The 13,041-nt window shown below is 31.8% G+C and overlaps 1 protein-coding gene across 11 annotated transcripts in view; it reads right to left on the reverse strand.

The window, feature by feature from the left end:
• The window catches only part of LOC126769939 (disintegrin and metalloproteinase domain-containing protein 23), a 533,325-nt gene that overhangs the window by 118,976 nt on the left and 401,308 nt on the right, over nucleotides 1-13,041 (reverse strand). For all 11 annotated transcript variants that reach the window (XM_050488959.1, XM_050488967.1, XM_050488957.1 and 8 more), the window contains one exon: nucleotides 683-752. In XM_050488959.1, the coding sequence (XP_050344916.1) occupies nucleotides 683-752 (70 nt within the window). The remainder of the gene's footprint in view (nucleotides 1-682; nucleotides 753-13,041) is intronic.

Genomic DNA, 13,041 nt, shown 5'->3' on the forward strand with positions numbered 1-13,041 from the left:
AACGATTAAAAGTTTCAAAATGAAACTCCAGTGTACTTAAGAACATGATTTAAATAAAATTGAGCGATGTCATATTTCCTGCATTCGTTTTAACTTGTTTGACAGTGAAAGGGTATAATTAGAACGTATTTGCGGATTAAGTAGAGTAGAACGAAACGGCCGAGATTATGAAAATAAATCTGACGTCTGTGCAATTTTTACTAGTGGACTTGACGGTAGAAGTCAAAAGCTAATGAGAAATCCAAAATTTCGCTTCGTTTCAACAAAGCATGATATACACCGAAAACAAAGTAAAAAGCTACTTTTTAATTGACTCCAAAACAAAAAAAGAAAGGTGGAAAAAATATCATCGCTACATACACGGTCGCACTTTTATTTATTATGTTTCCTATAACGTAGCAATTATTTGCATTTGATTTTGAATTGGATTTCTGATATTATAATATTCGTAGAGAGTAATATGCGCATCTTAAATCATATATTATCTCAACTTGAATCTTAATCAAATACATTTAGCTTTCAAAAAGTGATTTAGTGAAGATAATTCTTTATAAATGTCTTCATCTATGGTCTATAATACCGCTTTTAAAACATTTATTTCATTGTTATTCGAATCACCATTAAATGGAAAAGGAGTTTTATGTTTTCATGGATTCGAAAGTGTCTATAAATCATAACTTACCGTTCTCACTTCGCTCTCGGCACCATTTGCTAGGTATTGCGTTTGTTTCAGATTCGGCGCTAGCAGTTGCCTGGAACAAAATTCATTGAATTTAACCTTATTCAATTTATTATACATAAAAAGCATCACTATATTGTTAAATACATAACGAACATATCATATCATATTATTCAATAATATTTGTGTGTATGTTACACACAGTTACGAACTATTATTTGCTATTTAATTTGAAGAAATTTGAGACTAGAATTTTTTTATTTTTTCATTTAATGTCTGATTAAGTTTTTAAATAGTTTATGAATATTATATGTTGTTATTTTAATTTTATTTTCTTAAAGTAACAGGCTGTTAATGTCCCACTGCTGGGCTAAGGCCTCCTCTCCCTTTTGAGGAGAAGGTTTGGAGCTTATTCCATCACGCTGCTCCAATGCGTTTTGGTAGAATACACACGTGGCATAATTTCAATGAAATTAGACACATGCAGGTTTCCTCACGATGTTTTCTTTCACCGTTAAGTACGAGATGAATTATAAACACATTTTTTTTTTAAACATTTTATTTTCTTACTCTTAAATATAGACATAATTATAGTAAGCTGTTTTGATATATTTCACACGCAAGGGTTTTAATTTTAGTTGTGAATATCGAACTACATAAAATTTTGTATTATATTTGTTTATTAGAACTTAAGGTCACTATAGATTGTCGGGACGGCACGGTAGTATGCGCAAGCGATCCCGTGACGTCCCCCGACATAATGGAGTGGGTACCGCTGGTTTTTCAGTGAGTATTCCGCCGCCTTCAGCGCCGGCGAGTCCCACATACCCCCCCACCTCATGTGGGGGAAACACATAAATGTGTTTTTCCAGCAAGAAAAAAAAAAGGTCACTATAGATTGTCTAAAAAATATTAACCATCCCTCATAGTGTCAAGGTTCTGCTAGCCAATGTTTCTAAGATGGGCATGTAGTTAACTGACTCACTTAACTTTCAACCGGGAAAATAAACACCAAAATAATATTAATATGTAAATAGTAAGAAAGTAGCAGTAAATGTGTAGACTATGTGACGAGTGGTACCTACCCAGATGGAAACCACCCTACCATTAAGTAAAGTTCAATAATATTATATATATAAAAGAATAACTGACTGACTGATTGACATATCCACGCACATTTCAAACTACTGAGATGAGCACCATGAAAACTTGCATTGCTTTTACTCAGTATGTTAGTATTAAGGAAGTATTTATATATAAAATATATATAATAGTTTTTAGCAATTCCGAATCATGACGCGAGCGAAGCCACGGGTAAAGTGATAGTGTTAAAATATTTTAAGATAAAGTAGTCAAATGATTTATTTCTTATATTTTATTGCAACCCTTATTTCAAACGGAACAAGATTTAAAATAATACGAGCAACCTCACTGGCAGATCTCGTAACTTGTTACAATTTAAAGCAAAAGTTACCTTCGTATCTTTTTGTTTTATCAGTTTATTTGATTCTTTAGTTACTTTAGAAGAACTTACTTTATCAAAACATATAACTTGGTATTCATCAAAATTAGATACGATTGGCTCCCTTTATGTATATTTACTATCGTGGAATTTGGAGTTTATTTTTCATTCTTCTTGTTTTTCTTGCTTTGAGTTTGTCTAAAAGAATAGGGTATATATACATAGCGAAATTGTGTTTGTTTATAAAATTAAAAACGCCACACTGCACAGTATCATAGGTATAAGAAATGAAATATAAGATGTAGTTATCACTGGTATTCATACAGGACAAACAATATTTTAATTGTATTTAATTAATATTGCTTTGTGCAACCCCGTTTGGGTGGGTAGCACCTTCTTATCACATTTTATACTGCCAAATAGCATCTCGTAGTATTGTGTCCCGGTTGGAAGGATGAGTGAGTTGTAACCACAGGCACAAGGGACATAACATCTTAGTTCCCAAGGATGGTGGCGCATTGGTGATGTAAGCGATGGTTAATATTACTTATGGCGCCAATGTCTATGGGCGGTGGTGACCACTGGCTATTAGTTGGCTGTCTGCTCATTTCTGCCCGCCCACTTACTGCTTAAGAGTAAATGAGTTTCTTGCCGGGTCTCCTTAATAGAAATACATTGCAAATCGGTGAGAGAATTATATTTAAATAAGTATTGTAACATACTTATAAGAGTCTACTAGAATAAAGAAAAAAATTGTATTGATTTGATAAATACATTTAGTTGAAATTACCTACGTTTACATTATATTAATTTTCATATTATACATTACAATCACACTGGTTTCAATGACGCAGACTACGAGTTTAGTTATTTTTTTTAATAATTTTTAACGCCATACTTATAAGAGACAAGCATAAAACGATTATTTTGTTAATTCTATTTGCATATTGTTAAGTAGTGAATGTTGCAATGTTTTGAGGCGGAACGTAATTAATTTAAACCGTCCATTCCATTGAGTTTACAACGTTACCTTCATTTATATTTAAGCCTCTACACTTGCACTATAAAAATAAGCAAATTCTGTCTGTTTATGAAATAATTTGAAATTTATATATTTATTCAAACGTCGGAAGTCATTGTAAAATGGCTATAAAATATTTTTTATCACGATATTATATATTCTGTGTAAGCATTTCCATTCTCAGGGGAGAGTCGAGAGCTGTTTTTATCGTCGAAATTCAGGTATAAAAAATTGCGAAAATAGCTGGATGGACCAAAAATATTTGCATTTACGCTATAGCGCATCAGGTAAGTTTAATATTGAGTGTACAAATATTTTTTGATTTTCTGCCCATTGATTTTCCATCACATTCATTCGTTTATTTCAACACAAATTTTGCGTATTATGTTACAAATACACTAATTTCTAATTCGAATAAAATTATCACTTAATTCTTATTAATATTATGATCTAATCTTATCACTAATCAGTCTTCTATCGGATACATTTCGGAGAATGTGCTCAGGAATTACATGAACTGATTCCTCCAGCCCCTTTTTACTATCGAACGGCCAGGCAAACGCAACCAAGGCGCCATAGGTACACAGTGGAAATTCCCCGCCTACGTACGAAGCGCTTTGAGTCTGCATTCATCATTCGCACTGCGAAACTTTGGAATGCTTTGCCTGAGTCCGTATTTCCCGCTAGGTAAAATGTTGGTGTCTCCAAATCCAGAGTAAAGAGGTTTCTTAAAGGCAAGCGTGCTACATCTTAGACCGTGTCGATGCGTAACATCAGGCAAGTCAACGGTCAAACGCTGGCATATTAATAGTAAAAAAAAAAAAATATTATAAACTTTCATGTCGTAACTACCAAACCGATCATTATGAAATTTTATATACATCTTGTCAAGAGTGTAGAAAAGGACTGAAGCCACGGTCGAACACTAGTCACCCTGTATTTGTATATCCCAGAAGAAATTACTTCGGCAACAGACACACACATATACATACACTTATAGTCAAGAGATTATTATTAACTGTTTCAAACAATCTTCTTCATGACGTCATAGCGTGACGTAATCCGTTCCTCAATTTTGAACTTGGCACAACTGAACTATTAAGGAAATTATTGAAAATTGAGCGTTGTAAATTGAAATATAGTAGTTTTCTCCGTCCTTGTATTACAAAATAATTATTCTGTAATAATAATACAATGTAATAATCTGTGAAATTATTGGTTTAAATTTGATCTTCAATTTACAGTAACAGCCTGTTAAAGTTCCACTGCTGGGCTAAGGCCTCTTCTAACTTTTGAGGAGAAGGTCTGCAGCATATTCCACCACGCTGCTCCAATGCGAGATGGTAGAATACACATGTGCAGAATTTCAATGAATTTAGCTATATATAATATATATATAAAACTATTACTAGTATATTATATAAAAATATAATCTATCACATGTGAAAGTTCAATGTCAAACGGAAAAATAGATTTATCGTGTATCTAGAAAAACAAAGGAGCAAATCTTTCAACATTTTCATATTATGGAAACGAAACTAAATTTTCCATGAACATGCCAGTATTTATCATTTTTAATACTTATTTGTTAAATTTAGAATGAGTGTAACAAACTGCTTTGTCTAATATATCATACAAGTTGCTTCACTAGATATATTGTAGACGTAGTAAAGTACGGTGTTTGTTATCCGAAACGATCATAGAACAGAAGACAACATAGAAATTAATATTCTAGTGAGTATGAAGGTAACTATAAATTTCCCACTACTGCTTTTTTAATAACATTCGGACCTATTCCACCAGGCTACTCATAATTTTCATTTATTTTTATAGGTATGTTATATTTTGGTTTTGATTCATATTTCTATATGATCCATTTTTGTGTTGACATTGACAACAGTTGATGACAGCATCAGAAAGTTCATAAGGAAAATTAAATTAAAAGTTGTGTGTTTTTTTACAATCTCGTTCTTATTCTCTAATTGGCGGATTTAAATAGAAGCCTGTATAAATTTAATTTATATACATATTTATATTTAACCTGTATTAAGGATTATTGTAATTTTTTTAATAATTAAATGTTATAAATGATTACATATTTTTAAATAGTTATGTGTGTTACCCACTCTATTTTGAACTATGACTCAATATAAAACCTATTCTCGCATAAGCCATATTCAATTCTTATTAAAAATGCATGGAACGTTTATTGTTGTTGAATCACAAGATAAAATATACGACGTTTTTTATTAACAGTATTAGAAACACTTATTTATTTAATTAAATTGATTTTATAATTACATATATTGTTACATATATTGTATCCGATTTAATAAAAAATATACTCGATTTCAGAACGAAACTATTTCGAATATGTATTGTGTTGTGATTTAGAGAAAAAGATTTTTTCTCGCATTTAAGTAGACACATAATGTTACTAATTCAGTGACATTAAGTGTCACCGAATTACATAATATAGATCTCAAAATTGGAGGGGTGTTCCGTGTACTGGTGTACTTACTAACTGATATGTGACTGACTTTTTGCTGAAAATACATATGTATGAAAACAACTGTACGAAGCAAGATCTGTTGTGGATATCAACGGATGCATGAAAATGCATATGTCGAAAGATAACGTTGGTCTTTGTTAAAAAAAATATATTTCCCATTTCTATTTTTAGGAATTGAATAACAGACAACTATCTCGGTGAAGAACTGTAGCTTAACCAATATTTTACATATGTTTCACAATTTTTTTTCTTTATTCGACAAATTGATTTAACATGTCTAACACTAATAAATTCTTCTTCATATAATCGTGTTCCATTTCCGTACTCTGTTCTAAGGACACAACAATGGCTGCCAATGATTACGCTCATGACGTCGGGATGCAGTGCTCATTAATAGCGCCATCTGACGTGCAACCGAATAAATGAACACCCCCGAAGCGATACAACGCGATTAATTCTCAACTTTATCCCAAAGTGACACGGTCTAATTTATCGTGGCTGAAAATCCATCAATAAGTTTTGAGGGATAAAGCGGACGTTTCAAATTAATATGAACGCTGGTAAAGATAAACTTCAAACTTTCATTAGTTGTTTTTGTTCGCTATTTTAAGGCTAGAAACGTAGTCCGTTGAGAGTTCGCTCCGAAGTTTTAATAACACTGTTTAAGAATAAAAATGGTAATATTTTTTTTAAAGAGCCGTTGGTTGCCTTATGGTTCTTAATGAGTCTATGATATTTTTGTTCTATATTATTGATGGTTTGCTGAAAGACACTCTTGGCACTAAGGGAATATATTTTTTATGTATTATAAAGTATAATTACAGAGCAAGAACCACATGCAGTGCTTCTAAGAACTCATTCTCATTCATTTCATTTCTGAAATTGAATGTTATAATTATTATAGTCAATGTCGTATATCATTTTCTGATATTTCACGATTTAAAAGTTTTGGGTTTATTCGAGAGAATAGCTTTACTGATCACCTCCACTGTCATACATAATGCCAGTATTACAAATATTATGTATTCTTGATCTTCAATGCCTTTTTTTCCCATTAGGAAAACGTAATAAACTTAATTACGCATTTCTCCCATATGAAAGGGGGTATTACATTTTTATTTTATTCTTACATACATCTATAATATTAAAATAAGCTCTATATACTAATTAAGTTTCCTCTTATATCTAGAACATGATACGAGCAGGACAAAAATGTTATTAAAAGTCATGAGAGTAGGAGAAAATTAAAAATTAAAGATTTAAGTTTTAATATGCTTCTTAAAGTTTGCGATTGTTTTTCTGGCGTGTAGTGAGCTAAGAGCACCGGGATACCTACTAGAAAACCAGCGGTACCCACTCCACACTAAAGGACTTGAGATGCAATTTCCACTATGCCTATTATTACACCGGCTTACTGGCATTAAATTAATAAACCACATAAATAAAAATATATTTATTGATAGTAAAAATCTGGTTTAAATAATACGTTTAAAGTTATTACTATAACGCTACATCACAACTATGGTCTTAAAATCAATATTCGCAATAATTCCCGAATGCAAAGGCTATTAATTGTAAATAAATTGGAATCCAGCTTTTCAAAAAAATATTTTAAATTGTGCCCGTGAAGTAAACTCGGTATAAGAATTAAAATGCAGATCATAACGAGTTCCGGTTATCATTCCTCAATGCGGCGCCGAACGGAAATTTTTGTAGTAAACAAATTTCGCCAATAAATAATATTTCTTGCGGCAATTTTCGGTGAAAGTGGAACGAAACATAAGCTTTTATATTTTGTCTTATAGTATATTTGTTTAATTGAAATTTAAATTCCTGTTTGGATGATTAATATTTACCTTTTTTGATTTATACATAATCTCCAACTACTTTTTTCCAATCGCTACAGCGCAAACTTGCATTATAAGCTGTAATAGCGGGGCGTGGCATCGTGAGCTGAATTTACTACAATTTCGTTTTTAGCACAATGTTTGTGTGTGCGTAAATCAATTTATTTCGACAATTAGCTGACTAAGTTTTTGCCCAGTTTGATTTAAGCAATTTTACAAAAAAAAGTATAATTTTTAAATCTTTAAGGTTTTACGCGTCGAAGAATGAAAGAACATATGGTAATTTGCGAAAATTGTCCTTATATTATATTTAACTGATAATTTTTCATCTTGTCCTGGAGTTTTACTTTATCTGTAAAATAATGCTTTTATTTTTTAAATTTTGTTAAAATATTTCATTCACAACTGAGCTCATTATTCACTAAATATTGGAATAATCTCGCTTCCGCTTATAAATTATAACCGAGCATAATATATCTGGCATATTTCTCGTGCTCCTTTTGGCCGAGGGCGTCATGGCGGCGTTATTTACTTTATAATGAAAGAAAATCCCATTTTGAACAATTCTGAATAGATCCCACGTGACCTTAACAGGATTGTATATGGCCTTTATAAATTGGCATGTACGGGTTATACTGGGACTTATAGAGGCGTAAATATATTTTTATGAATAATGAAAGTCCCGAAGTAATTGTGACATTATTAGTAACAAAATCGGTAATTTATAACGAGTCGAGGCAACCATAGACGATATATTTATATATAAATAACTAGTTTTCGCCCGCGTGTTGAGGGTTGGGCCGGTGTTGAGTATAAAAAAGACGCATTGTCTTTTCTTGGAGTTCAAGCTAGCTTCATACCAATTTTTATCAAAATCAGTGCAGTGGTATCAGCCCTTAAAGCGTGACGGACGGACATAGTAACTTCCGCATTTATAATATTAATATATATGTATTTAAGGAAACCATAATTGCTGTTAACCTTGTGTTGTTAGAAATTATCTTATTATACAAGTAAGCGAATAAAATATCTAGCGATTAAGTTAATCAAGAACTTGGACGAGATGGAGATTAAATAAAATATAGGTAAATAAAATATTGCTTAAGTAAAATGATTTTCAAATTAAACTCAAAATATTTCATATTTAAAATCATATAAAAATAGCGACATCTGGAAACTCCGCGTTCACGCCCAAGAGTTTCCACAAATTAAGTTTCTAATAACCAGTCTAGTTATATCTCCGAATATGATAATTCTATTCCACCTTTAATTAGAGTGGCACCATCTGCAAGGAGTTCATATAACTTCTAACCTTAGGACATATTTTAGAACTTTTATTTTTTTTAATTTAAATCATTTTATACAATGTAAAGCTTATGAATAATTTATTAATATCTTATATATTTGCCTTAAATAGTTGAAATTATTATATTTCTTTATGAGGTATAATATGATAGTTTTTTTTTCTAATTTTAAGAAATGTTAACCATCGCTTACATCTCAATGCGCCATCAACCTTGAGAAGAAAGATGTTATGTCTCTTGTGCCTGTAATAACAACGGCTCATTCACCCTTCAAACCGGAACATAACAATACTAAGTACTGCGGTAGAATATCTGATGAGAGGGTGGTACCTACCCAGAAGAGCTTACACAAAGCCCTACCACCAGTAAAAATCTCACGATGTTTTCTCACAAGGGACATAACATCTTAGTTCCCAAGGTTGGTGGCGCATTGGTGATGTAAGCGACAGTTAACATTTCTTACAATGCCAGTTTATGGCCGTTTGTGACCACTTACCATCAGGTAGCTCATATTCTTTCCTATTCTATAAAAAAAAAGAAAATTCAGTGGTGCTTGCCCGGGTTTGAACACACGATTATAGGTTAAGATTCACACGTACTAACCATTAGGCCGTTTAACTTTGTTTTTTTTTGTGTATTTATGTACAATAAGAAAATCATAAAGTTCATATAATATAATTATACAATATGAAATTGCCTCCTTAATAAGAACTGTGTCGATTTCATTCATTTATATTATTTATACCTTATAAAAAACGAGATAATGAATATTCATTTAATGGACTCATTACCTAAGATTATTCGATGTGACGCTTTGTACGGGAACCCGCAAGAGGCATTCTTTGAAAATATTAAATTATGCAAAACCTGTTATAATTACGCGTAATTGTGTTCATAATTCAAATGTGCTTTAAAGGGGAAGAATTACGTTCTTATAATATTCCTCCGCCCCGAATATAATTGTTGCTTCTCTCTGTTCGTCAACCAGCATACTTGCGTTCGTAACTTTAATACACAGTATTCCAATTTACTTCATATTTATTTATCACACCAGTCACCACAGTGGTGACCAAACATCAGTTGGCCCATTTATAACATTATTTTTTTTTATAGTTAAATAAAATCAATTAAGATACACATCCAATTGTTCTTTTATTTCGCTCATTAATTTTCTTGTTATCGTGCGATCACTGTGGTGTGGATGTTTACTTTGCCATAGCTGGTTTAGATTGAATTATTCTACAAAAAAAAAAAAAAATGTTAGCAGACGCGCAAACGCCGAGCGACAAGACCGACTTGGTTTGATACCACCGCCAACCACTTAACCATTAGCTCGCTCGTTGAGGCCTGTAGTGCGGCCATAACGCGTGAATAGGAGGAACCTTTAAAAACTACGCGCGGTAACTCGCGCGGTCCCGTAACGCTACGCTCCCTAGGCCTTAGTCATTTTACTATGGATGGCTAACAGCGGTTTCATATGTTTGATATTTCGCGCCCGTCGTCGCAACTGCTCTAGGCCGTCATTGTGGACGCACAATGAGTATTGTGTTATCAGTGAGAACTTCAATTTCCCAAATTCCAGGATCAAACCTACTGCTTTCACAGCACCAGAGGGCTCTTCTACCGTTGATTTATTGAGGCTTATTTTTACCGGAATCGTGTTTACATTTCATTTTGTAGCGGCGCTACCCCAAGGTATTGTTTTAAATAATGATGTATAAATAAATATTTCCTGACTCCGCAAAAACATTAATACTTTGGTGGTAAGGTTTTCGATTCTATATTAATGCAGACATTTCAACATTTAAATTTACCAATGATACAATTTGGAGTTTTTATTAATAGATCATTAAACACATATGATTCTGTGTTATAGAGATGATAAACAGCGAGGCGTAAATATTTATTCATTTTCTTGCTGGATGTAGTTGATATAAGTAATTTGATTGGTGGAAAAGATAAAATGCTGAGTTCTTTGCCGATTCTTCTCGGCGGAGCCTTTATTCCTTCACCTTCATTCATTTTATTAATTGTCTATTCAAAAGTTATCGTAAGAAAGTAAGTACAGTAACAGCCTGTGATTATCCCACTGCTGGGGTAAGGCCTTCTCTCCCTGTTTGACGAGAAGGTTTGGAGCTTATTCTACGACGCTGCCCCAATGCGGGTCGGTGAAATACACATGTGGCAGAATTTCGGTGAAATTAGACACATGCAGGCTTCCTCACGATGTTTTCCTTCACCATCAAGCACGAGATGAATTATAAGAACAAATTAAGCACATGAAAATTCAGTGGTGCGTGCCCGGGTTTGAATCCACGATCATCGGTTAAGATTCACGCGTTCTTACCACTGGGCCAGCTCGGCTAGGAATATAAGTAAATAAATTATATTTAAATAAACATTCAGTTTTATCACATTAGCTTCTACATTTTTTATAGTTTACGCACCTATCTTACTCATAAGCGTTTATTTGCATTGATAAGTGTAAATCATCGAAACCACAGAAGTAATTTAAAAGAAATATTATATTTTTATAAGAATTAATATCGTGTGAAATTGAACCACGTGGAGTTTCAGACAACATTCAAATCGTGGCATTATATTGACTCGAATAACTTCCCGAAGACAAAGAATATATTTGTAGAAAGATCTAAAATCGTTTATCTATAAACTAGATGGATTTATAACACAGGTACAACACGAGAAGTATTGAACTCTTTGAATATGGCTTTCCATAGCACTCTTCGAAAATATGTGATACTTTGCATCGGAGAAATAAATTTGGTATAAGGCTTTGTGGAATAAAGTCTCTTTTTAGACGAAACGATGAAAGATCACCCAAGATCTTCAGAGAAAGATGACCAATTATAATAACAAAATTAAGGTAATATTTAGAAATAAAGGGGAAACAACGGACACCACCGTAAAATTTTACTCACATTGATAAACAAGCTGATATGAGATTATGTCTTTATGTATTAATCTGAAATGTCTAATCGATAAAACAAAAGTAAAACTTTAAAAAAATATCATATTCTAGTAATAAAAGACAAATGAAAACAGAATGTTCAAATAAGGAGGATTTTTTTCAGTTAAAAATCTAATATCGTTTAAGATATCAGTAGTACATCTACCTTTTTCTTAAATAATTAAATGGAATTGTGCTTCAGAAACTTAGAAAGCCGAACAGTTAGAAGAATTATGGTAACTCAATAAACCAAACGATTTCGTACTTTAAATTTGAAATTAATATTCATTTTAACTGACAAGTTATGTTATGTAAAACAAGACTTGAATATGCATTACGAAATGCATTGGATTAGTTGAACGAGACCCAATTCAATATTTATCGAAGGAATGGTCTGGCCAATCAAGCGTACTGCCTTTTTACCTTTCGCTTGAGAAGTAAAGGAGAGAAAAGTTTATAAAGAGACGACTGAATCAAGAAAAAACTTGCAAAAGTTTCAGGAGACCCTGCGAAGTTTGTATGCAGAGCTGGCGAATAAATTGATAATATAGAAAGTTTATTTCGTATTAAAATCACTGAGGCAAAAACACGTTTTAAAGAATTTCATATTCGTATTGAAGATAAGTTATAAAATCATAAAAAATGTTCGGTTAAAGAACTTAAAACATTTTAAGAGTTGTCAATAGAAGCAATTTAAATGATAAGGAATAACGAAAATATTTCTCAATATATAATATATATAAATATCTGTAAATGATAGTTGGTTAATTAAAATCCAAGTACGTAAATATACCTAGATCTTTATTTTTATGTTATAAAGCAGAAGAGTTTGCATGATTGAACGCATATTTCAATATTTTTTATTTATTAATATTTATTTATATGTTATTTCTTAAATACCTTATTGGATATATAACTTCATGTTATAATTTATAGGGACAGAACAATAATTATAACAAAAAAATGCCGACATTTTTTGTATTTTAAGCTAGTTAAAATAAGTGTTTGATATACTATAATTAAATTTACTTAATTATCTCTTAAGAATAATTCCGTTGAATTGTTCAAGCACCAAGTTCATATATTTTTGAATAAAAATGTTTTTAGATGATACATTACAATCAATTTAAAATTTTACTTTCATATGATAATCATAGTAACTACAAACGTAAAAAAACTTTCACACAAAATAAGAAATCTATTTAATATGATAAATAAAATTTTATACACAGACAAAAAATGAGGCAC

This window comes from Nymphalis io, chromosome 8 (assembly GCF_905147045.1).
Source record: "Nymphalis io chromosome 8, ilAglIoxx1.1, whole genome shotgun sequence".
Taxonomy (NCBI): domain Eukaryota; kingdom Metazoa; phylum Arthropoda; class Insecta; order Lepidoptera; family Nymphalidae; genus Nymphalis; species Nymphalis io.